Source organism: Dendrobates tinctorius, unplaced genomic scaffold (assembly GCF_039654945.1).
Source record: "Dendrobates tinctorius isolate UK_male_01 unplaced genomic scaffold, ASM3965494v1 ptg000230l, whole genome shotgun sequence".
Classification (NCBI taxonomy): domain Eukaryota; kingdom Metazoa; phylum Chordata; class Amphibia; order Anura; family Dendrobatidae; genus Dendrobates; species Dendrobates tinctorius.
Window position 1 is genome coordinate 13,322,038 of NW_027361897.1, and position 27,418 is coordinate 13,349,455.

Genomic DNA, 27,418 nt, shown 5'->3' on the forward strand with positions numbered 1-27,418 from the left:
TATTAGCATCTCCATCTGGAGCTCATGCACACGGCTTTGTAATCTGCGGAAACCTAGAGTTACCATGTTTGCCTGGGGCTGCAGGACCAATCGCGCCTGTTTTCGTCGCTGTTTTCTATAGTAGTTTTCAAAGACTTCTTTATCACCCTAGAATGTAAAAATACAAAGCTGCTCTGAGATCAGGACTTACAGTTTTGTATTTGCTTGTATAACATACCTTATCATATTTTTGGCCTGATGAAGGTGAAGGTCAGAGAGGAGGGTCTAACTTCAGCCACCCCCACTAGCAAGCTATGAAAGGGACTGCAAGCTGATTGACTTGTATGGGGGAGAGCTTGCAGTACCTTTCATGGCCACTACATAATGAATGGCACTGTGCCACTTCTAAGGCACCATGACCTCTTCAGTCAGTTGATCAATGGGGGGTCCTGGTAGACAAACTAGTCTAAAGATACTTCACAAACATTCAAGTCCCTGAAGCCCCTTCTGTACTGTCATGGACGGGATTGTAGAATGATGGGATTGGAAAAGTAAGATGAATATATTAATAATATTAAAGAGGTTTTCCAGTTTTAGAAACTGCTTTGCAATGTCGAGTCTCCGCTACTTCTACCGGTGTCTACTACTGTCAAGAAGCGTTGATATCAGACTGACAGCGCTGCAGCCAATCAGTCAGCTCAACGGCTCTGAAAGGCTTGTGCCATCACTGATTGTCTGTAACTTAAACCACTGCATGCCACCTCCCTCTAGCAGTGGCCTATCTCCTGTAAGAACAACAGGACTGACCATGTTGAGGTCCAACATGCTCAATCCTTCCAACTCTTGACATCTGACAGTGGAGAGTCGGAACACCCCATACACATTAGATGGTCGTTGAACTGACGTTTCAATAATGTGTATGGCCACTTTGAAGGGTGTCTTTTCACGAACATATCCCTCCCATGCCTACCGATTTGCTGCCTATTAAGGGCAGGTGCTCCTACCTGATTGGACAGCTCGAGCCAGACGCATTGTTTTGCCACCGGTCCGCACTGTGTGTTCCTGATGCTGCTGTAAGCAGCATTGGAGGAGCCGTGAACCTGGCCGGCATTGGGAGCTAGTGCGCTCCAGTGATCTTAAGGTATGTTTCAACAGTCAGGAAACACTGCGGGTTTGACGCTGCGTACATCCACAGCATCAAACACACAGCGTCCAGATATTACAGCATAGTGGAAGGGATTTCATGAAATCCCGTCTCCACTATACGTTAAAAGACGCAGGCGGCAGACCCACATAAACGGACATGCGGCGCGTCTTTCCAGAACGCAGCATGTCTGTTTACAATGCGGCGGTGCTCCGGCGCCGAACCATTAATTTACGAGAGACGATCATTAAATGCGGTAAAACCGCATCTAATGATTAGTCACATGTGTACTAACTGCGTAAACACAGCTTGCTACGCATGAGTACTAATTTAATTAAGATCTTACCTCCTCCCACTGACGGAAGTCCCCGTCCACTGCAGTTCTCGCGATAACTTGGCTTACCGCGAGAACTGCCATGCATGTGACCAGGGGTCATCTCCAGTCACTAGGCTAGTTCTCACGGTCCGCTGACCGTGAGAGCTACAGTGTAGGTGACCGTCGGAGATCTCCGGTGGTCATCTACAAACTCTGCTATCTCTGGATGTCGTCAGAGCTGGACTCGTCGTGGGACACTCGTTATTAAGGACTACGTCGGACAGGAAGTATTTGTGCTTGTTTATTTTTTTTTTCTTCAGGAAATCGAGGGCTTCGGGGAATTAGGCGTATAATAAAATGACAAAACTGTGTGGTATTTTATTTAATCAAAATACTTTTTTCTGGGTGTCTTTTTTTAACCCTTTACATATTATAGGAATATTACTGGATAGGCGTCTTATTAACGCCTCTCCATTACTAACCGGGCTTGATGTCACCTTACAATCAAAGGTGACATTAACCCCTTATTACCCCATATGCCACCGCTACATGGCATTGGGAAGAGAGAAGCTAAGTGCCAGAAATGGCGCATATTACATTTCTGGGGCGGCTGTGTGCTGGTGTTTGTAGCCGGGGGGGCGATATCCATGGCCCCTTCCAAGGCTATGAATATTAGCACGCAGCTGTCTGCATAGCCTTTCTGGCTATTAATTATAGGGGGACCCCTTGTCATTTTTTTTTTGTGGGGGGACCCCTATTTTAATAGCCAGTAAAGACTATGCAGACAGCTGCGGGCTGATATTCATAGCCTGGGAAGATCCATGGTTATTAACCCCTTCCCAGGCTATAAACATCGGCCCCCAGTCGTGGCTTTCCCTCTCTGGCGCGGAAAATTGCGCGGGAGCCCACGTCGATTTTTTTTTTTCTTAAATTAATTTAAAGGAAATGACATTGCATATTAGGCCGGGGTCAGACATGCGAGAAACTCGCAGGATTCTCGCACCTCAGTACCCAGCACTGCACTCGGGAACGGAGCGTTCAGCTACATAGAAATACATGCAGCCGCACACTCCGGTCCCGAGTGCTGTCTATCTAGCCCACATCTATCTATCTGTCTATCTACAGTGCCTTGTGAAAGTATTCGGCCCCCTGGAACTTTTCAACCTTTTCCCACATATCATGCTTCAAACATAAAGATACCAAATGTAAATTTTTGGTGAAGAATCAACAACAAGTGGAATACAATTGTAAAGTTGAACAAAATTTATTGGTTATTTTAAATTTTAGTGGAAATGCAAAAAGTGGGGCGTGCAATATTATTCGGCCCCTTTAACTTAATACTTTGTTGCGCCACCTTTTGCTGTGATTACAGCTGCAAGTTGTTTGGGGTACAGTACAGACCTGGCCTCCACAGTCACCAGACCTGAACCCAATCGAGATGGTTTGGGGTGAGCTGGATCGCAGAGTGAAGGCAAAAGGGCCAACAAGTGCTAAGCATTTCTGGGAACTCCTTCAAGACTGTTGGAAGACCATTTCCGGTGACTACCTCTTGAAGCTCATCAAGAGAATGCCAAGAGTGTGCAAAGCAGTAATCAAAGCAAAAGGTGGCTACTTTGAAGAACCTAGAATATAAAACATATTTTCAGTTGTTTCACACTTTTTTGTTAATTATATAATTCCACATGTGTTAATTCATAGTTTTGATGCCTTCAGAGTGAATCTACAATTTTCATAGTAATGAAAATAAAGAAAACTCTTTGAATGAGAAGGTGTGTCCAAACTTTTGGTCTGTACTGTATGTCTCTATCAGTTTTGTACATCGAGAGACTGAAATTCTTGACCATTTTTCCTTGGCAAACAGCTCGAGCTCAGTGAGGTTTGATGGAGATAGTTTGTGAACAGCAGTTTTCAGCTCTTTCCACAGATTCTCAATTGGATTCAGGTCTGGTCTTTGACTTGGCCATTCTAACTCCTGGATACGTTTATTTGTGAACCATTCCATTGTAGATTTTGCTTTATGTTTGGGATCATTGTCTTGTTGGAAGACAAATCTCCGTCCCAGACTCAGGTCTTTTGCAGACTCCAACTGGTTTTCTTCAAGAATGGTCCTGTATTTGGCTCCATCCATCTTCCCATCAATTTTAACCATCTTCCCTGTCCCTGCTGAGGAAAAGCAGGCCCAAACCATGAGGGTGCCACCACCATGTTTGACAGTGAGGATGGTGTGTTCAGGGTGATGAGCTGTGTTGCCTTTACGCCAAACATAAATTTCGATTTTGGTTTCATCTGACCAGAGCACCTTCTTCCACATGTTTGGTGTGTCTCCCAGGTGGCTTGTGGCAAACTTTAAATGACACTTTTTATGGATATCTTTGAGAAATGGCTTTCTTCTTGCCACTCTTCCATAAAGGCTAGATTTGTGCAGTGTACGACTGATTGTTGTCCTATGGACAGACTGTCCCACCTCAGCTGTAGATCTCTGCAGTTCATCCAGAGTGAACATGGGCCTCTTGGCTGCATCTCTGATCAGTCTTCTCCTTGTTTGAGATGAAAGTTTAGAGGGACAGCCGGGTCTTGGTAGATTTGCAGTGGTATGATACTGCTTCCATTTCAATATGATTGCTTGCACAGTGCTCCTTGGGATATTTAAAGTTTTGGAAATCATTTTGTATCCAAATCCGGCTTTAAACTTCTCCACAACAGTATCACAGACTTGCCTGTTGTGTTCCTTGGTCTTCATGATGCTCTCTGTGCTTCAAACAGAACCCTGAGACTATCACAGAGCAGGTGCATTTATACGGAGACTTGATTACACACAGGTGGATTATATTTATCATCATTAGTCATTTAGGACAACACTGGATCATTCAGAGATCCACAATGAACTTCTGGAGTGAGTTTGCTGCATTGAAAGTAAAGGGGCCGAATAATATTGCACGCCCCACTTTTCAATTTTTGAATTTCCACAAAAATTTTAAATAACCAATAAATTTCGTTCAACTTCACAATTGTGTCCCACTTCTTGTTGATTCTTCACCAAAAATTTACATTTGGTATCTTTATGTTTGAAGCATGATATGTGGGAAAAGGTTGAAAAGTTCCAGGGGGCCAAATACTTTCGCAAGGCTCTGTATTATCTCTATCTATCTATCTATCTATCTATCTATCTATCTATCTGTGTGTGTAAACATACTTCAATGGAGTATGTAAAAAAAGAGGTCGGACAAGGAAATGACATCACAATTCTTTTTTTTGTTAAATAATATATCTATTTAGCTTACAAAAAAACGCATACAAATCCGCATGAAAAAAATACGCATCAAAAACGCATGTAAAAAGCAGGTGACCTGCCAGTGACCTCTGATGCCGATTTGGTGTAGATTTTACATGCGTCAAATCATGAGCCAATCCTGACCGTGGAAACATACCCATAGCTTGATTCAGTGCTGTACTTACAAGCGCAATAGAACAGAGCTTGCAAGTGCTGTGCATGTTCGGCCACTGCTGCAGTCTAGCCGGTATATTAAACCACAAGCTGTATGTTATAAAAGTGCAATGATCGGTGCATAATTTTGATAAGAAGTAAATTGCAAAGTCGCTTATTTGTCTAAGCACTTTCCATCTTTTATGATGAAATTAACCCTTTAAGTTTGCAACATGGTCATTATCAGCATGCTGAATCTGTGATATTGCTGCACCCATGATAACACTGTATGGGGTCAACCCCAATAACTCTAAGCTATTTCACCAATTATGACCCCTCCAAACTAAGTGGCCAACCAAGCCAGCGCCAGAAAATAAATGAAATAAAAATATACCGTAAATAGATAAGAAAAAATACGTAAAAAAAAAATGCAGGTTGCCCAACACAGTTCATTAATATAGCTCAGCTTTAATATAGAGACCTCTCTCCTTTCTTTGCAAGTGACATCCTGGTGATCTCATTAAGAAGAACCATTCAGAGAAAGAACCATCTGTGCGTTTGAAACCCGCTGCACCACGCGCGTCTCATCTACCTACTGAATACAGCATCATTTGTATGCAGGAAGAATAAAGCAGCTTAGCATTTTGATTTTTTTTTAGGGGCACGAGGTTATCGCTGGGTCACAGTGACTTAACATTCCATTACTTGATACCAACACCCCCCCCCCCGCCCCCACCTCTGTCCGAGCAGGGAACACAATAAGAGGCACGCGGAAAAAAAAAAGTAAAGTAGCAGCAAAAAAAAAAAATAGCACAGAGAAAGTCGCGCAGCGAACAAACTCCCCCATAACCAGTGTCCTCCATCACTAGAACACTGGAATAGTGAAATTAAGGTCCTGATAATAATAATACTGGGATAAGAGTATTAATAAAAAAAATCTAAAATATATGTAATAATAATTATTTTTAACTTTTCCATTTATTTCTTCTTTCTCCTTGAAGGCAATGCAACCAATAGCCACTCTGCATCATTCACTTATTGCACACACTGTGGCTATGCTATCAATACTTTGAATGGCAATACTCAATTTTAAGGGGTTTTCCGGCCTTAGGCTACAAGTCTGGAGTCATTCTATGTGACTGCAGACTTGTGAATCCTCACATCGTGTGCACTGCGCCCTGTGAGTATTCTCTGGTGCCGGCGGTGGGAGTGGCGGGCACATGACTGTGATTTGCATACATGGGGTCATGTCCCGACTAGACGTGCACGGCCTCATTCAATGCAAGTGAGGCTGGACAAGTCTAGTTGGAATGTGGAAGGGAGTATGTAAATCACATATGTGCGGTCACATGACCACCAGCTCCCGGCGTCGTCACAAGAGAATCCACACAGAGTGACTGCAGACTTGCAGCCTAAGGCCGGACAACCCCTTTAAAGATTACAATATGAGCTAACAAAAAACAAGAAAGGGTATTCCTTCTCAGACAGTTATGACATATCCACAGGATCTTCACACACTGGAACCCACATTTGTCTTCAGAAAGGGGCTGAGCTGTTCGGCGCTCTCAGCGCAACGTTCTGCCTGGGATGGGTCCTTCAACCAGTTTCCTCCCAGGTGATGTTTTCATTTTTGCGTGTTTGCTTTTCCCTTCTCTTCCAATTGCCATAACTTTTATTTTTCTTCCCCAGTCTCTGCCTCCCTGGTTCTATTCCACACCCAGTCCCACCTTCCTCTGCTTGACTCACTGGCTGCATAGTCAGCAAAGGAAGGTGGGGCAGGGAACAGAGCCTTGAAAAATGCTTCAATATGCCCAGAGCTCTTAAGCCTCATTTGCATATGAATTAAAACAGATTTTTTTTTTTTTCAATCAAAAAGCAACAGTTTGCATAAGTAAAGACGTGGATGATATACTTTAGCAGTAGGACCATATAAACAGTTTGAGGGAGGGGATGTGGATCATGCGGACAGATTACCATTAAGGGGAAGCTGTCACTTGATTTATGGTGCCCAAACCACAAATCAGAGCCTGGATTGGTTGTTTTTTTTCTGTTAAATGCTCTGACTAGTCTCTGCCTATGGTCCCTATATGGGGTTTCCCTGCTTCTAGAGGTGATTGACAGGTCTCTCCTTATGTGCACTGGGAAAGATCTGTCAATCCGGGGGGGGCTGCTCTCTGACAAAGTCAAGGCATGTATAACATGAATGCAATCAATTGTTCCACACAAGGAATATTCTTTGCTAAATTACTGTAAAGTTATTTATTTTTATCTAGACAACAAAAAAAATTAATACCAACAATTGAAAATTAGAAATTGTAACTGGTGATCTTGGAATATTACAGAGACAATATTTTGATCACTATTGATCAAGTGTTAATTAAAGGATTAATTCATATCTGGTGGCCTACGGTATATGAGGAGATTATTATATTATTCCCTGGGGGTCAATAGGGAGTTGATATGTTATTCCTTGATCTGATACAAAATAGGAGACCATCACCTGGTTCTCTACAGTATATAGTCATGGCCGAAAGGTTTTGCACCCTTTCAATGTTTCCAGAAAACAAAGTATTTCTCCTAGAAAATTATTACAATTACACGTTTTGTTATACACATTTATTTCCTTTGTGTTGTATTGGAACAACACAAAAATAGCAGAGAAAGGCAAATTGGACATCATTTCACACACAACCCCCAAAATGGGACAGACAAAATTGTTAGCACCCTCAACTTAACATTTGGTTGCACATCCTTTGGAGTAAATAACTGCAATTAACCGCTTCCTATAACCTTTAACAAGCTTCTTACACCTCTCAACTGGAATTTTGGGCCACTCTTCTCTTGCAAACTGCTTCAGGTCTCTCATATTTGATGGCGCCTTCTCCCAACAGCAATTTTAAGATCTCTCCACAGGTGATCAATGGGATTTAGATCCGGACTCATTGCTGGCCACTTCAGAGCTCTCCAGCGATTTGTTTCCATCCATTTCAAGGTGCTTCTTGAAGTATGTTTGGGGGTCATTGTCTGCTGGAAGACCCATGACCTAGGTTGCAAACCCAGGAGATCCTTTGGTAATCTTCAAATTTCATGATGCCTTGCACACAGTCAAGGCACTTAGTGTCAAATGCAGCAAAATAATCCCAAGGCATTTTTGAATCTCCACCATATTTGATTTTAGGTACTGTTTTTTTGTTTTGATGGCCTCATTCCATTTTTGGTAAACGATAGAATGATGTGCTTTACCAAAAACCTCTATCTTGATCTCATCTGTCCACACAATGCTTTCCTAGAAGTATTTTGGCTTACTCACGTACATTTTGGCAAATTGCAGTCTAGCTTTTTTATGTCTCTGTGTCAGCAGTGGGATCCTCCTGGGTCTCCTGCCATAGCATTTCATTCAAATGTTGACAGATAGTTCGCGCTGGCACTGATGCCCCCTGAGCCTGCAGTAAAGCTTGAATTTCTTTGGAACTTGATTGGGGCTGCTTATCCACCATCCTGCATTGCAACCTTTCATCAATTTTTCTCTGTTGTCCACATCCAGGGAGATAAGTGAAAGCGGCATGGGTTGTAAACTTCTTGATTATGTTGTGCACCATGGACAAAGGAACATCAAGATCATTGGAGATTGACTTGTAACCTTGAGATTGTTGATATTTTTCAACAATTTTGGCTCTAAAGTCCTCTGACAGTTCTTTTCTCTTCTGTTTGTGTTCTCAATGGTCAGTGTGGCACACACAGACAAACAATGCAAAGATTGAGTCAACTTCTCCTCTTTTTATCTGGTTTCAGGTGTTATTTTCATACTGCCCACACCTGTTACTTGCCACAGGCGAGTTTGAACAAGCAGCACATGCTTGAAACAAAGCTGTTTACCCACATTTTTGGAAAGGTGCCAATAATTTGATCAGGCACATTTTGTGGTTTTGTATGAAATTATGTCCACTTTGTCTTTTTTCCTCTGTTTTTTTGTGTTGTTCCAATACATACAAAGAAAATAAACAGTGTATAACAAAGCATGTGTAATTGTAATCATTTTCTGGGAGAAATACTTAGTTTTCTGGAACAATTTCAAGGGTACTAACACTTTTGGCGATGACTGTATTACAAAGTTTCTTATTTTCATGTATATTGATGGGTGAGCTTTTCAATGAAGTTATGTTCAGAGCCTGGAAAAATGAGGACTGCGATGTCTATTTCCACATAGTGTAGCCAATCATCCTAGAACTTTGAGCTTGCAAACTCAGCTTCCAAGCGTATTTCTAGGAACATTCAATTTTCTAAAGTAGTCCTGGAAAATTCTGGAGTAGCTGTCACAGTTGCCTATCTTGAAGCCCCCTGACGAAGCTGCAGGTGAAACGCGCGTAGGGGTTCTTGGACCGGACTACACACATTCCCCCTGTTGGACATATCACTAGATGTAAGGACAGTCCGCCTCTATAGGTAGACACAGGTCTTCTTTGGATAGTCTAAGCATGTAGCCGATAGACTAGGGAATTTAAGTATTATTAAAGATGTATATTTTATGAGGCTTCATTTCATTAATCCTTCATGTGAGGGTACTATCTTGAAGAAGGCAGCATTCTGTGAGAGCGGCATTTACAGTGCATGGCCCCATCGTACTCCCCACCACAAAGCAATCGCGGGGCGACAATGGATTGCCATGATCCCCACCTTGCCTGTCATGACAGTACTCCTATGAATGCCCTAAAAATACACCTTTGATACTGCCACAATAAAACTGATCTGGAGAGTCAGGTATCCAGGTCATTTTTACCTCACAAGAAAAACTGCAAAAAAAAAAGAAAAAAAAATTGCTGAATTGTATTTTTGTTCCCAATTTCACTACAGTCAGATTTTTTTTCCTGTTTGCAAGTACGTTGAATGGTAAAATGAAGAAAGTCATTCAAAACTACAACTTGTTACTCAGAAAAGAAAAGCCCTCAGGAGACTATTTGCATGGAAAAATAAAAAAATGTTATCACACTTGGAAAAATGAAAGGAAAACTGAAAAAGCAAAAACAGAAAATCGCCAGTCAGGAAGGGATTACATTTTTTTGATTGATTGGTGTAGGGGTTCAGCTCTCTGGTAGTCACTGGCACAAGCACTTAATGTCAAAACAAAATAAAGTTTATTGTTCTTCATAAACTTTATGGCTCTAAATGAAAGCATCCTTTCTTCAGCACAAATGAACATAAACAGTCCTTTCTCCAGCACAATACAAGAAAGTAATTGTGATAGTCTCTCCAATCCTGGTGTTGAAGGCAGTAGCAGTTTTAAATGCCTTCACCAAGAAACACATCTATTCAGTTTCAGAGCAACTCACCCTCTGAGCTTGTCTCAGCTGCCTTCCTTCAGCTTGTAAGACCAAGGACTGAAGTACAGGAGCGACCTTTCCCACCCAAGCTCTTTTGGTCGCTCCTAAATCCGGAACCCAAGAATCCACTTAAACAAACTACTCAGAAATCTAGTGTTAGTGGTACAGACGTCTCGGGATTTACATCACTGAGGCCAGCCACCTCGATGTCACATACACGCTGTAAACCACTTTTACTGACACCTTCCTACATTGGTTTATTGGAAATGGGGGTTAAATATGCCTCTGTATAATGCAAGATGGAAGATCACAATGCCAATAGTAATGGTCCATTGTGCAGCGCACCATGAGGGCAAATATTAAGCTAAAAATACTTCCTCCAACTTTCTTACCATATTGTTTGTACAAAATTTCTGAAGAGCTTCCTTCTCTTAAGTTTACATTCTACAACAAAGTACCACGACAGGTCAGAGATTTACACCTTGTACATCATCCCTGACACAGACTTGATTTGTACAATTTCACTGCATAGTGTTCGCTTTCCTCTGCCATGACACACTATATCACAGCAGTCAAACGTTGCAAGTTCTGCATTAGAAATTTGCATTTCCCTCCTAAAACTGGAATTCTTTATCATTATGACACAACTATAAAATTTTTATTACAGGGAAACAGGTCTGAGAAGATTTACTGCGCTCGGGAAGATCCAGGATTAATCACGAGAATCTCAATTGAGGAGCGCAGGGAGACTATTAAGAGGGAAGATGGCGGTTTTCGTGTAGTTGTAGTACAATAAAACGACAACTAAAAGGTCAATTTTGTTCTTTATTGATGAACAACGAGCGATAAAATTGTCACTGGAATAAAAAGAGTTTATTCCATACCGACAGTAACAAATGTTAGAAAAATATCAACTGGAGTCTGTGATAATTATAAGAGTTGACTCCTTTCAAAAAACTTTTGCCCAGAGGGTCAATGAGGTATAAAAGAAACAAACAGAGCTTTACTTACTCTCCCCTGGTCCAGCATCGGTTTCTGTTATTTGGCTGCAGAGGTGCTTTCATAAAACTCCAAAGGATTCAAAACCAAAACAGCCTCTTCTGGACACTCTGAGCCTTTCTCACCCAAACAGACTACAGTCCTTTCTCCCAGACCATCAAGGTCCTAGAATGCTTGGCATTCTCTTCAGCCTGAACTCCAGCAGCTTCCAACGCCAAACAGAAGTGTTCATCTCCATGCACACAGCCTACAACTTCCACATATTATCCTGCAACTCCAACACACAGACTCCCTAGCTTTCCTAGCTGACTCGTGCAGTCTCAATTCAGAGAGAGACTTGTGTCTCCCCTAGCTACAGCTCACATTTTGGCTGGTCACTCACCAGCTCCAACACACTCCTCTTTGCTCAACATCCAGCAGACTGACATAAGGTGAACCCATTTCTGATTCTTATTCAAAGCTAGCCAGGTGGATCTAAGACCTACAGTGCTTGGGTTTAACCCTGTCCTACCTGGTTTTGTTACAACATATAATGACACCAGACATTGCACCCATATAACAACCCCGGGCGTAAATGCTGTAGAGCTAGAGATATCACTGCCATGACTCCCAGCACATTGTGAATGATTTGTTCTTCACAATAATAATGAATGGTGAAATCAGGTTTTAGATTTAAGCACAATATAGATACAAGAAAGCAACGCTGATCGGCAAATAAGTGAAGATCATTAATTTCATCAGAAGAAAGCAGATATATTTCAGGTAGAGAAAGTTCCACTCACCAAAACTGTATAGATGTGCAGACACCGATAAACGGGAGTAAAGTCTACCAAATCCTGGACACTGAGGACCTGCAGAAAGTACGACATTCTCACATGTGAACATAGACTCAACATTTGGTTTCATGAATTTGGAAGCAATATAAATACTCTTTATGGCCTGAAATAATATTCATAAAAGGTTTTTGCGAATGTATATAGGACAATGTCAAGTTCAGATGACCATAACATGAATTCACTTTAATCCCTACATCATGGCCAGCTCCAGGTCTACGAGGGCCTTTCGATAATTCTGAGCCCCCTATTCATCCAATCAGTATCGCATGCACCAAAGATGGCACCAGTGACATTTTTTCTGTGGTTTTTTTTTTTTAGGTTGTGTATTTGTAAACATGTCATTTTCACTATAAAAAAAAAAAACAAAACACCACTTTTAACATTTTACATTTGTAATGTACTGGCATATTCAGATACTTGTATACAATAGTACATTATGCCTCTGAAGAATACTAATGAAAATCCTCTCATAGGCAAGAGTGTAGCTTGTGGCTCACTATTAGTGTTTCTGCCTCTCATACAACAAAGTCATGAGTTTGAGTAACAGCAAAATCTGGTAAAGAGGCATTCTCTGTACTGTCAGAAAATAATCTTCCATAAAGGAAGGATGCAGGAACACAGTAGTGTACTGTGTAATTTATCCTAATGTCCTGTGCAAGAAAAACTACCCCGGAAGGATTATGTAAAGCAGACTGCGGCAGTGGAAGATTCGCCGCTGAGCGGGAAGTAGCATTTCCCTGAGCGTTTTCTGTATTGGCATGTTATCGGAGCAGTGTATGATGATGATGATTGAATGACTACTTATTTTAATAGCCAAGCCAGCCCCCTTCTCTTTCAATGCAACAGAGAAGGGGGCTGGGAACTGAGCAGTCAAATGGCCCGATTCACACACAGATCAGTTTTTCTGCTAATGCACATAACTATTTGCATTGTTTGTGCAAACTAAAAAGAGTTTTTTTCCATTACAGAAAGCGATGAGATATCACTAGGAGCCATATGACTGACTGTTGAGACCCCAATGATCTTCGTTACAGTGCCGGTCAGACCTATTACAAAAGGCTTATTAAACTTAGTAAATAGAAATACCTCTTCCTCTGTATCTTCATCTTCCACCATTAGACTTTTTGGTGCAACCCCATCCTCCCCGTCCATAGAATGACCATTTATGATGTACATGGGATTTTTGTACGCAACGTTGGTCTGTCTGTGCAGTGCAGCATGAAAGGTTTTCTGTTGCTGTGCCTGTTTTGTCCGAGGAAACAAAAATATATTATGTAAAAAAAAATAGCATTCTTCAATCTACTATGGCAAAACAAAGGGCAAAAGTTTCACATATGTTGTGTTGTACATCATCTAACCAGATAGGTCCAGAGTTTGATGCTGATCATTATTTTGTTGCCCCAACAGGTCAACTTACAACCTATTTGGTTGTCTACGGACTCCTGCAGAAAAATCAAAGGGCTATCCGGCACTGGAAGTGATGACATCAGTATTTTTCTGTCGGTCTGAGGCCTGTGATTGGCTGAAGGAGACTACAAAGACAGTTCATTGGATGATTCTCCAATGACGTTGCAGCCAATCACAGGAACCCTCATTAGTTCCGATTCCCGTGCAGACCAAAGGAGCGCCCTGCACTGGATCCACTGCGGAGACAGCCGGTGGGCATGCCTGATTTTGATATTTTTATTCCATCTGTGTCCCTGATAATATTTTTACGACAATCCCTTTAAGTAGAAGGTTATGTGCTCTCAAAGAGCTTCCTGCGGCCAAAATTACAAGAAACGAAAGAAAACCTACCTGTTTCATCGCAGTCTCTCCAATTTTGTCTGAATGCTTCCTGATACTTTCAAGAAAGTCTTTGAGACCAGACATGGAGATCTCCTTAATTTCTTCTCGTAACTTTGGAAGATTCTCCGCCATTATCTGGCAGAAACGATACTGGGACACTTTGGGGAGATAAACATGTTCAAGTTGTTCCATGGTCTTTAGAGCAGAATAATACCTGTGTATGAGAAGAGGCACAACATCAATGTGAGAGATTGGGAGTGCCGGAAAATGAAGAATATACTCTCGATGAAGAGGGCCATGCCGGTCATCAGAGGAGGCCTCAAGAGTCAGACTTACCCAATCTAAAACCTGCCAGGCCAATAGATTACATTCACTGCCTATGGAACTGTCGGAGATGGATGATTGGAGGATTTGGACACCTCCGGCAGCCTCATGGACAATGAACGGAAAATTAGGAAGCATGCGGAGCCACCTATTCATTCTAATGGAGCATTTCAGAGCCCCATTCTCAGAATTACTGGGGGTTCCAGTGGATGGGTCTCTACTAAAAATGCAAGGAAAGTGCAAATTCTCATGATAGCCCTGTACGTTATGTCACTACAAAGTGCAGGTGTTCTTAATCGTGGTGGCTCATCTCCCTGAGAACAGAAGGATAGAGCATATTTAAATCCAACAGCCCCATCCTTTCCTACCAGACATTGTTAGCGGGTAAGTCCGCAACTAACCATACACATCACATGGTTGGTGGGCTTGACCAACGTTAATCCAGTGCTTATCCCATCTAGGTCTTCTTCATATAGGACTTAGCTGCTGCTCTTCTCCAAGATCGTGAACCTCACACAACACAAACCAATAAAGGCACTAGTTTCTCACTTTAATGGAGTTGTCTGGTACCTTTATACTGATGGTTTATCCTTTGGATAGATCATCAATATCAGATTGATGGGGTTGCAACAGCCGACAATCCCACCCATCAGCTGTTCTTCTGTTATCAGTTGCGGAGTTACACTTCACAGCTCGGTCAACTGATTGTGACCACAGACGGGTATTGCACATTTGCCCGTATCTGACTGAATTGGGGTAGATTTGCAGTACCCCACTTCAGCCACTATACAGTCGATGGAGCTGTGCTGTTCCACTCCACAATGGATAAAATCCGACACCGCTAATATGTGGGAGTGCCAACTATTTCACCCCCATAGATCTGATATCCTTATCATATGTCAAACATAATAGAAGTGGATAACCCCTTTAAAGTGCTTTTCCACGCTTGGGGTTCAAGTCTGCAGTCACTCTATATGACTGCAGACTTGCGTGTACAGTGTGTACTATCAGGATTCCCCAATGCCGTGGCCGGGAGCAGGCGATCATGTGACTGTTTGCATACTTCCGACCACATTCTGACTAGGTGTGTCCAGCCTCACTCAATTCACGTGTAGTGAGCCAAGCCGTGCAAGTCTAGTCGGCATATGACTGCAGGTAGGCAAATTACATACTAGCAGTCACGTGCTTGGCTGCACCGGCACTTGAGAATCCTGAAGATTGACAAGTCTGCAATCACATAGAGTGATTACAGACTTGAACCCCAAAGCCAGGATAACCCCTTTAAGAAGTCAACGGGCGCCATTTGCCTATGATCGCAACCTACGGGACACACTATAGGGTCTACCTGTAGATCACAAGCCACTATTGGGTCACGACTAGTCTACGCTATGAAAAGCCCATCATACTTTATTGTAAATCCTCTAAAAGTTAGAAAATCCCCAAGTTTTAGTATAAACCGTACGCTCGTCCCTGGGTTATTCAAACATAAGTAAAATGAAAAACCAAAAGCTAATAAAAAAAAATAAAAGAAAATGAAAAGAAAACACAAATATTTCAATGCAAATGCTATTTTCTTGGGCACGGAGCAGCGGTTGCGGTTAATAGGATCAAACTGGCAAGACGTTAAAATAAATAACGTGGTCAGCGAACGTGTGAATCTGTAGGTCGGCGTAAAGCCGTAAATTAGAATGCCACAGATGAGTTTCGAGACTCTTTCATCCAATTTTCAAAAGAGCGGCTCTACATGGCGTGACCTCTCGGGAGATAATTCCATAACGGCATTAAAATCATATAAACGGTTTTATTCAAATTATACAAATCAGCTTATCACAACACTGTTGGCTCATCTGGAAGGTTTCCTCAATGCTGTTACTGAAATCAGAATTAGCATAATCCAACTTAAACCCATTCTTGAGCCCCTTGCTAATTATATATATCTCTCCAGCTCAAGGCCTTGCCCTTTCAACATCTGCTGGGATGGAGGCTTTGAGTCTTTTTTAATTTGTAGGTCATTTGCAGGTCAAGATTTATGTTGTATCGCTCGCATTTGACATTTAATACAATTAATCACTGTCGTACATTGTGTAGCCTTTGGAGATATATAAATTCCTCGCTAACATCCAATACATTTATTTTCCTTTTTTTTTTCTTTCAGCTAAAACGCAAATATATATATTTTTTTAATAATTTTTCGGCAAAAACACATCGACATCTTATACTCTGGCTCATTTGATCTACTGTATAGCAAATTTCAAATGAAAAAAACAGCGAAACGGAAAGTTTTGTAGAAACTGGAGTTTTCCATTGAAATTACTCATCGATTAATTATTTTTTTTCAATGTTCCTTGTTTTTAATAAATGCATGTAGCGCTCTACATGGGGAGGAGCAGGATAGCTTTTTGTCTTCTCGCTTGAGTTTTTTCTTGAAGTGGTTAACCAGCCAGTGGCTCATCCTTAGGGCAGATCAGATGAGCGCCATTTTTGTCTCAATGCAATACGTCAAAACATTGGATCGTACTTGGACCAATATGCTATGGCATTGTGCAAATGTCAGTCCAAGGAAAAAAATTGCTGCAAGTTTGATCTGACGGAAGTCAAGTCACTGAGTCCATGAAAAACATCAGACTGCACTCAGATATTATCCGAGTGCAGTCCAATTTCCACAGGCTGACAGAATGGAGAAGATGTAGAATTTTTTTCTTCCATCTTCTCCACATCCCAGAGAATCGGAGCACACCGTGATCACACACTGTTCAGGGTTTGATCAGAATGTGATATGCATACTGGGCCCAATTCCCTCAGATGAGAGAATACATAGTTTATTCCCCAAGGAGGCTAAAGTGACATAACTGTCCATATCTGGTAACTGTCCATATCTGGTAACTGTTCAAATATGGAACATGTCCATATCTGGTAACTGTCCCTATATGATAAATGTCCCTATATGTGGTAACTGCCCATACAGTGGGTGTGGAAAGTTTTCAGACCCCTTTAAATTTTTCACTCTTTGTTTCATTGCAGCTATTTGGTAAATTCAAAAAAAGTTAATTTTTTTCTCATTAATGTACACTCTGCCCCCATCTTGACTGACAAAAAAAAGAAATGTAGAAATTTTTGCAAATTTATTAAAAAAGAAAAACTGAGATATCACATGGTCATAAGTATTCAGACCCTTTGCTCAGTATTGAGTAGATGCACCTCTTGAACTAGTACAGCCATGAGTCTTCTTGGGAATGATGAAACAAGTTTTCCACACCTGGATTTGGGGATCCTCTGCCATTCTTCCTTGCAGATCCTCTCCAGTTCCGTCAGGTTGGATGGTGAATGTTGGTGGACAGCCATTTTCAGGTCTCTCCAGAGATGCTCAATTGGGTTTAGGTCAGGTCTCTGGCTGGGCCAGTCAAGAATGGTCACAGAATTGTTCGGAAGCCACTCCTTTGTTATTTTAGCTGTTTGTTTAGGGTCATTATCTTGTTGGAAGGTGAACCTTCGGCCAAGTATCAGGTCCAGAGCACTCTGGAAGAGGTTTTTATCCAGGATATCTCTGTACTTCTCCGCATTCATGTTTCCTTCAATTGCAACCAGTCGTCCTGTCCCTACAGCTGAAAAACACCCCCATAGCATGATGCTGCCACCTCCATGTTTCACTGTGGGGATTGTATTGGGCAGGTGATGAGCAGTGCCTCGTTTTCTCCACACATACCGCTTAGAATTATCACCAAAAAGGTCTATCTTCATCTCATCAGACCAGAGAATCTTATTTCTCATAGTCTGGGAGTCCTTCATGTGTTTTTTAGCAAACTCTATGTGGGCTTTCATATGTCTGGCACTGAGGAGAGGCTTCCGTCAGGCCAATCTGACATAAAGACCTGACTGGTGGAGGGCTGCAGTGATAGTTGACTTTGTGGAACTTTCTCCCATCTGCCTACTGCATCTGTGGAGCTCAGCCACAGTGATCTTGGAGTTCTTCTTTACCTCTCTCACCAAGGCTCTTCTTCCACGATTGCTCAGTTTGGCTGGATGGCCAGGTCTAGGAAGACTTCTGTTGGTCCCAAACTTCTTCCATTTAAGGACTATGGCGGCCACTATGCTCTTAGGAACCTTGAGTACTGCAGAAATTCTTTTGTAGCCTTGGCCAGTTCTGTGCCTTGCCACAATTCTGTCTCTGAGCTCCTTGGCCAGTTCTTTGGCCTCATGATTCTCATTTGGTGTGACATGCACTGTGAGCTGTGAGGTCTTATATAGACAGGTGTGCGCCTTTACAAGTCAAGTCCTATCAGTGTAATTAAACACAGCTGGACACCAATGAAGGAGTAGAACCATCTCAAGGAGGATCACAAGGAAATGGACAGCATGTGACTTAAATATGTCTGAGCAAAGGGTCTGAATACTTATGACCATATGATATTTCAGTTTTTCTTTATTAATAAATTTGCAAAAATTTCTACATTTCTGTTTTTTTTTCAGTCAAGATGGGGTGCAGAGTGTACACTAATGAGAAAAAAGTGAACTTTTTTGAATTTACCAAATGGCTGCAATGAAACAAAGAGTGACAAATTTAAAGGGGTCTGAATACTTTCCGTACCCACTGTATATAGTAACTGCTCATATGTGGTAATTTCTGTCCTATTACTAAAGCTTCCTGTGTCAGACAGGGCACCAGAGCTTGGCGGGTGTCCTAATCTGCTAAACACATGCCTGACCCCAGCCATAAGTACCATATCTCCAAAATTACAGTGGCTTGCATATGTAGGCTGCATCCTCTCCTCGCTTTCTTCCCTTTTGTAAGTATGGTATCAGCACAGGAAGGCCGGTGGATGGATGTGTATTGTGATCAGACAGAGGGACTGATGAGTATATACAGAAGCATTACATGGAACCTGTGCTCTGAGGGTTTTGCTATACAGAAGGAGAGATCTGCACGGCGACATATATGTCCCTGTATGCTAATATTGTGGTCTCCTCCCGATGTATACCTGTGATGAAAAGCTCACAATATAATGTGAACAGAGCCTAAATGAGTGTCAGCAATGGTCCAGCTGGACCACCATCTCTCATCTCTGCATGCCCAACCACCGTTCCCATAGACCGTGAATACACTACTATGCTCTATTCACACAGGGAACATGGGACCTCCATGAATTAGTGGGGTCCCAGCGGTTAGACCCCTACCAAACATACATGTGTAGAGGTGAAAAATGCTAATCGTGGGCTAATCCCCGTCAATATATATTAGCTACAATACTGAAGTGACATAAACAAGACCTGGAAGGTGCCGAGAAGTGATATAAATGGGTACGTGGGAGAAATACTGCCGGTGTCTGCATCTGTAGAGGACACATTCAAGGTCAAGAGTCTGGCTGGTAAATTCATTTCTAATGTGTTATGATAGATTAAGTAGATATTAATGAACTAGGAAGCGATCATTAGTCCTCTCTTCCAGCCGCGCTCCCCAAGGATCCCATTTATTGTCGCTCCTTAAATTGTTTTAGATGGTAAAAAAAATTAAGGGATAATATTCTCTCTCCTATGATTATATTTTCATTACATTTCATGCTGTTTAACTAAAAAATTGTTTTCCTGAAGCCTTCATTACACTTTTGACAAATTGCGCTATTTATATGCAGCATCTGTTCCCTGTCACAATCAGATATATGGGAGGAGAGAGGAAATGTGCATGGCTTAGGGCCAGTCTTCTATCAAGGGCTCGGCTACTCAGGGGAAGGAGAATGGCAAACTCTCTGGCCCTTATCAGGGACATTACAGTAGCGACGTCAATGATATACAGAGGCGTATCTGGAAATTCTAGGATCCACATGCAAAACTCGAAGAAGGTCTCCACCTACCATGTGCATTTATCATCCTGGTCGATGGGCTTCATTACTTTTATCAAAATGTGCACTAAGAACCTCACGTTTTTAAGTATTTATCAATAGCGGAATTCATGTAACTAATGCTTACAGATCGCTGCTGCCCAAAAATATTGCGACTTATTAAGGTGTTTTACATCAAAACTGTTGTATATTCAGCATGGTGGCTCAGTGGTTAGCAGTAGAGAACATGAGCTAACTTATCTGGAGAACGTTTGCCAATTTCAAATTCGGCACGAGCATAGCACATTCAGAATCGTGTTTGGTTTAAAAGGAATCTGTCACCCCATTTTTGGTCTATGAGCTGTCGGCACCGCCATCAGGGGCTTATCTACAGCTTTCTGTAATGCTGTAGATAAGCCCCCGATGTAACCTGAAAGAGAAGAAAAAGGAGTTATATTATACTCACCGGGGCGGGCGGTCCGGTCTTGGTATGATGGGTGTTGCGGTCCGGAGCCTCCCATCTTCTAACGGTGACGTCCTCTTCTTCGCTGCCTGTCATGGCTCCCACGTAGGCGCACTGCTCTGCCCTGTTGAGGGCAGAGCAGAATACTGCAGTGCGCAGGCGCTGGACCTCTCCCGGCGCCTGCATACTGCAGGACTCTGCTCTGCCCTCAACAGGGTAGAGCAGTGCGCCTGCGCAGGAGCCATGACAGGCAGCAAAGAAGATGATGTCACCATTAGAAGATGGGAGGCGCCGCACCGGACGGCGACACCCATCGGACCGGACCAAACGCCAGGGAGAGTATAATCTAACTCTTTTTTCTTATCTTTCAAGTTACATCGGGGGATTATCTACAGCATTACAGAATGCTGTAGATAAGCCCCTGATGGTGGTGCCGGCAGCTCATAGTCGAAAAATGGGATGACAGATTCCCTTTAACAAGCATTTTCCTCAACATCGGCAAAGTTCGATTCCTGCTAATGCTTTTGTTAGGACTTTGTCTAGATAGTGGTGGAGTATAATGAGCGGGGGGACTCTTATTATTATTATTTTTTTTTTTAATTTATTTTTTTATTAATGTGTGGAGATTCCGGTAGCCAATCAGAGCAAAGAAACTATACACAATATCCAAGCACAAGGGCTTGTGTCATTGGCTGCCGAAGTCACAGGTTAATCTCCATATAAATAGTGGACATGTGGCTTTTGGAGCCATTTTGTGAGTGTAAGGCTGTGTACACAAGGTGCGTTTTTGCTGACTTCCAGTGACAGCATGAGAAACACCAGCGCTTCACACTGCAGGAGCTGTCCTTGAGAGCAGTCGCATCAGTGATTGTCGTGGGACATTATGGATTATCTCTTCACTTCGGACAGGTGAAGAATATTGTTTTATTATTTTAATTCTGTTACGGGGGACATTGGCTTCAGTGGAATGGGCAATAACGTGAAAATGGTTTAATTTAGAGTTAATAAAGGAGTCTGTGTCATTTGTTCAATTAAAGGACTAAAGGAATAAAGGTGTGGGTTTTGGTATATAATATGACTATGGGGTTAGTGATGGGGGCGTCTTATTGACGCTTCTCCATTACTAACCTCTGGGCTTGATGTCACCTGACAATACAAAGGTGACATTAACCACCGCAACTATCACCCCACTTGCTACCGCACCAGGGCAAGTGGGAAGAGCGAGGCTAAGTGCCAGATTTGGCGCATCTTACGAATGCCCCATTTCTGGGGCGGCTGAGAGCTGATGTTTTTAGTCTGGGACAGGGCAAATATCTATGGCCCCTTCCTACGCTATTAATATCAGCCCACAGCTGTCTGCCTAGCCTTTGATGGTTATTAATTATAGGGGGACCCTACATCATTTTTTTGGGGGGATTCCCCATTTTAATAACCAGGAAAGGCTTAGTATACAACCGTGAGCTGATATTAATAGCCTGGGAAGCTCCATGGGTATTATCCCCTTCCCAAATTATAACCATTTGACCCCAGCTGTCCGCTCCCCCTCTGCCGTTTATGAAAATTTTGGGGGATCCCATGGCATTTTTTCCAGAAAATGTTTTATTTAGTAATAAATTACAGGCACAGTAAGCTGCACACACTTTACTAATCATATATGTGACTGACATCTTTATAATAATCTATTCTATTTGTATATATCTTTTCTATTTTGTCGGGTCACACTGTGATTTTACTGTATACGGGAGATGAGATGTTGGGTTTTTGAGGACATCGGTGTGTAAAAATTGGACTGCACTCGCATGGTCCATACTTGTCCTGGTATCTATTCCTAATTTGAGCTGTTTTGGTAGCTTTTGGGCCCCTCTGAAGGTGTTGTCTCCCATTGAATTCAATGGGGTTCGGATAAGTTTTGTGAACATCGAGAAGTTCGCTGATCCCAGCTGATCAGAACCTTAAAAGGTTCGCTCAACTCTAGTTAGCAGTGCAGCCTTCCAGCCCTGGGGTCCTGGGTTCAAATCCCACCAAGGACAACATCTGCAAGGAGTTTGTATGTTCTCCCCGTGTTTGCGTGGGTTTCCTCTGGGCTCTCCAGTTTCCTCCCACATTCCAAAGACATACTGATAGGGAAATTAGATTGTGAGCCCAATTGAGCACAGTGATGATGTCTGTAAAGAGCTGTGGAATTAATGGCGCTATATAAGTAAAATAAATAAATAAAAGCCTTAATAAATTTCTTCAAAAGAGTAAGTAAAAAAAAAAAATCAAACAATGCAAAATTTTTAATTACATTTTAATTTTTTTTTGCTTAAATTAATATAATTGTGGCTAAAAATCATTTTTACAGTTGTGTACAACTTATATTTAGCCCCAATTATATGAATTTATTTACGTACAAAAAAAAAATTGCCCCCAAAGATGGACAACCCTAAAGGCTTACATATTGGAATTGAGATTACCTTTTTCCGCTCATTTGTTCCTTTAGTTTGCTGTACATTTCTAAGGCTGAAGAGATGGAAAAGAGAAACAATTACAAAAATAATAATAATTAAATATCTACGACTTTAATAAAGATTGAGAAAAAATTGATATATTATAGTAATATAATAATAATAGTAGTAATAGTAATGGTACTATGTATTGTAGGAATACAGCATAGTCAAAATGTAAATGACCCTCCAAATGCCCAACCAGATTACCTCCCAATACATCATATTATACAACACAGAATCTCTACGATCAAGCAGCATAAGTGATATCTAAAGTTCTTGCCAGAAGTTCAGCTCCTGTATAAAAGTTTAGTCCATCAGGAATACTGTTTATTTAGGTAACATTTACTTTTTTAAATTTTATGTAACACACAATCCTATAGCCTTATCAGCATTAAAGGGAATCTGTCATTAGATTCATACTGCTCAACTGGACCAGGGAGGAGAGAAGCCGGCCGGGGATGTCATCGGACTAGTCAGGCCTTTAAAATATACCTGGTGTCAATCGCACAGCCAGGCTCTGATTCATGTTGCCCGTGGTTCAGGCAGCATGAATCTCCTGACATGTTCCCTTTAGACCTTGTGACAGCTCTTGAGCATCTATTCATAGAGAGGAAGAGATAAGATATTAGCTAGGTCCTGTGATGAAGTGTCATTTCCAGTACTCACTTACTAGTAAAGCTCAGATTTTTGTCTCATAAAGGCAACCTGTCAGGTCAGATAATGCTATTAACCTGCAGAGAAAGGTTAAGTCTTCAGGTTAAAAGCATTAAGATGGTGCACAGCCACAGCACTGAATGTGCTGACACACCTGCATAACTGAAAGCCGGCGACGGGAGATATACAGTCCATTTTCTTCTGAGAGCTACCGACTTTCAGCACTACTACAGACATCTCTCTCTATACTGTGAGTGATGGCTGTAAACACCCCGGCACTGACTGACAGCCGGCTCTGCAAGGCACCTGTGCAGAGCCAACTGGTAGTCAAAGTGCCAGGGCGTGCTTACAGCTGCGGCTTACATTATAGTGAGTGATAACTGTAGCTGTGCTGGCACGCCTGCATAACTGAAAGCCGGCAGCTCCCGGGAGAAATAAGGTTCATTATCTCCCGAGTCCTTATTTTTAATACAGCAGGCGGGCGCCTGTCTAATGCTATACACTTGCATATTAACCCGATGTCTGCAGGTTAATGGCGTTATTTGACCTGATAAGTTCCCTTAAATTAACATATGAGAAAGCCTGCTCTGCCCCGAGAGATGCAGGACTTGTAGTAAACTTGTGCTGTAGTAATCCATCTCTGAAGTCTTCAGCATAAATTGCAAATTTCACCCATTAGCACCATACATAAAGCTTCATCTTAAGGTGCATATACACTCCATAATTATCAAGAACGCTTGTTTTACGATTCGCTGGGTGAAACGATCTGTGCTGCATCGTTCTCGGCAGCGCATCCTTCTTTGTAAACACTGACAGCCTATACACACTAAGCCATCTATTCGAGATGGTTCACTGTGCATCTGAAGCGTCGTCCGCCTGTGTAAACAGGATATTAAATGACTGCCGATCAGCAAACAAGTAGATGATTGACGGTTGTTTAGTGCCGCCGGTCGGCTGCTTACACAGACTCTTATGCTGTCCTGGCTGTTTTATACCTTCTATATAATGGGCAATATAATAAGTAATTTGGCATTACAAGAGAGCTTCAGTGCCACATGGCGACTGCACAGCGCTCAAAAGAAGCCAACGCCTGTCAACGAACGTGAACTGAACCGTTATAACGGGACTGCGTGTTGACTCGAGAGATCGAAACGCGCCCAGTGACTTACAGGTAATGAAAAATAATTTATTACTTTATCACGTACTTTATCACCCCAAATCCACAAAGACATTCCTATAGCTTTCAAAAAGATGTAAAGGCCAATTCAGAGATTCGGCACAATTCTGTGCCACAAATAATCGTTCAAAAGTAGATCTGCCGTGTTGGATTTTTCTTCTTTCATTATCGGCTTGCCTTAACATTAAAGAGGATTCAAGGCAGACAAAAAAAAAAAAAATAAAGATCTAAGATCAAAAGATAAAGGGCTTACTAATATTGCATTTTCCAATACAGCCCTTTGGATATCACGCTGAATTCGCTAGTTCGGCTGTGCTAAGTTAATGGTCCTGACAGCCACTGCGCTCTCTCCAATCGTTCCCCTTTCTTGAATGACACGTCACAGTTCACATGGTATCGACAGGCCTGGCTTCTTTCATGTGCGCCCTTGTACTGCAATATCGCGGATGCTACGTGCCACAGTTTAGGTAAACTGGGCCTTTGTAGTAGCCGGACACCAAACGCACTGATCTGGGTGAGCGAGGAATGCAGCTCTGTGCGTGTTAGCAAGAATATGGAACAGAGAACTACGAGGAAAGAGAGCCATGCCAGCAAAATTTATAGAGGCTGCTGTCCCGCCTCATTCACGGGAGCGAGTGCCGCGAAGTGGGAAATTTCCAAAATAATAATAGAAAAAAAAGTGAAAGGGATTAGCCAATTATCTACTCATTTCAAGAACTTTTTTTTTTCTTGGCGGACTGCCCCCTTTAAGACGGCCATACACATGACCTAGATTTAGCTATTTCTCCTGATTGTCCCGAATACATGCAGATTGGCCATGCTTGTTTATTAACAGGGAGGGGAGAACACACCGCTGCCAGACCCCAGCAGCACTTATCACCCCTTCTTACTGTTTCTCACAACATAGATGGTGACAAAGGCATCTGGCAGCCACTTATCTGACCGCACTCTATAACGTCAACATGTGCGTTCGGCCAAGGCAAACAAGCAAGGAGGGAAATTGTCGTAATTGACTATAATTGTTGGTCAAAAGCTCTTCCAGCCAACAATTATTTTATGTCAATGGCCAGCTTCAGTCAGCCAACCGAGCCAAAGAGGACTGACTGAGATGAACCCTGGGATCGGGACTCACAACAAAGTACTATTTTAGTGATTGAAGCAGATTCCAAAAATTTATCAAAAAAAAAAAAAAAAAGGGTCACGGTAAATACAACAGAATTTCACTCACGCAAAACCATCTGTCAAATTATAGCAAAGCTCACTGGTAAGCGAGAAAAGACTAAAATCAAGTAGCAAAATTTTTAATTAAAAAAAACTCACCCGGAAGGCACAGTTGTAATTTGTCAACTACGGTTGCAATATTTCTTTGTTGTGTCCTGCACCGAATGGTCTCCTCCGTCTTAGCAATGACCTTTTTAAAATGAAAGAAATTGATCCAATTTTGGCAAAATTTTTTACTTCGTTTGAAAAATTTGAAAAATAGTTTTGTTCCCAAGTCTTTTTCTCTTACCTCCTTCCCCGCTTCTTGAAATCTTCGGTTGGTATCAGTAACTTGGACCTTAAAGACATGATTTTGCCTTTTGTTATTAAGGAATAAGCAAAATAGTGCCCTAATGTAACTGCTCACCCTTGTAATCAGATCATGATTCATGAGAGGCTTCGAACAAAACCGGGCAAATTCAAATTAACTCTACAGTTTGAACTTGAACTTTCGATCACAACGAGCTTTTGTTAACTTTAATTACTTATGGCAGTTGGTACTAACAGATTCTGTGGCAAACTTCTCAAATTTACTTGGGATTTTTGAACTCTATTTGTTCCTCCGGGTCTGTCAAACAATTCAAATCATTGACCCAATTGGCCACTGGTCCCTTTTTGATAACCTCAATGAGGTCTATGCTCCATTCATTGTCCGCAGGAGATGGCAATGGCATTTCTCTTGTAATTAAACATTCATACTTTGCTGAATGCAAACACTGGGTGGTTGATTCACATCAAAAGTGGAAATCTACAAACCCCAGCAAGATTTTTCCATGCCGCAGGTGCAGGAAGAGCGCGACCTCCTATTTTCCCACATATTGAGCAGACTCATTAGGTCATCATAATAAGGAAGCACATTGGGCTTGATTGAAAATCTCATTAATTTCGCAACAAAGATGTTCAATGACCTCATTGATGCCGCGTTTTGTCCCCTGTTATCTGAATATCATTTATATAATGGTCTTCCGAATTGTAAAAAAAAGCTCGGCTGAACTGTGCTCGACCTGTCTGCTGTGCAGATTTCACTCGGCAGAAGTGTAAAGGGAGCTAAAAGGGGTTGGTACAGTGTGACCTCTGCCTAAAACCTTGACACTTCTCTCCAAAATGAAGCGTAATCTTCCCAAAGCTAAACGCAAAGAACAATTAATAGTGATATCCCACACGTAATTGAAAATTCTAGCTCCATCCCAAAGGGGGTACAAGGGTAATTTTTGGCAGGAGTTGCTGGAGAGGAATTAAAAGTTGAAAGAATGTTTTTGTGTGTTTGGCATAAAACCCCTCTAAAGCGCGTCGGTGCACCTGCAACACAAAGCGACTTTCCGAGAAAGTGCGGAAAAGACTTATTAGCTATAGCTGTCCAGGTGCCAATGACGTAGGAGTCAAGTGCACGTACATACTATGAACGCGGTATGGTTTTGGCAATGTGAAGAAGAC

At 41.9% G+C, this 27,418-nt stretch overlaps 1 protein-coding gene across 5 annotated transcripts in view; it reads right to left on the minus strand.

The window, feature by feature from the left end:
• EXOC6 (exocyst complex component 6) overlaps nucleotides 1–27,418 on the minus strand; it is a 319,253-nt gene that overhangs the window by 166,526 nt on the left and 125,309 nt on the right. For all 5 annotated transcript variants that reach the window (XM_073555856.1, XM_073555853.1, XM_073555852.1 and 2 more), the window contains exons 3-9: nucleotides 26,235–26,282; nucleotides 26,045–26,135; nucleotides 22,861–22,906; nucleotides 13,814–14,018; nucleotides 13,103–13,258; nucleotides 11,963–12,031; nucleotides 64–147 (exon numbers count right to left, since the gene is read on the minus strand). In XM_073555856.1, coding sequence (XP_073411957.1) covers nucleotides 64–147; nucleotides 11,963–12,031; nucleotides 13,103–13,258; nucleotides 13,814–14,018; nucleotides 22,861–22,906; nucleotides 26,045–26,135; nucleotides 26,235–26,282 — 699 coding nt within the window. The remainder of the gene's footprint in view (nucleotides 1–63; nucleotides 148–11,962; nucleotides 12,032–13,102; nucleotides 13,259–13,813; nucleotides 14,019–22,860; nucleotides 22,907–26,044; nucleotides 26,136–26,234; nucleotides 26,283–27,418) is intronic.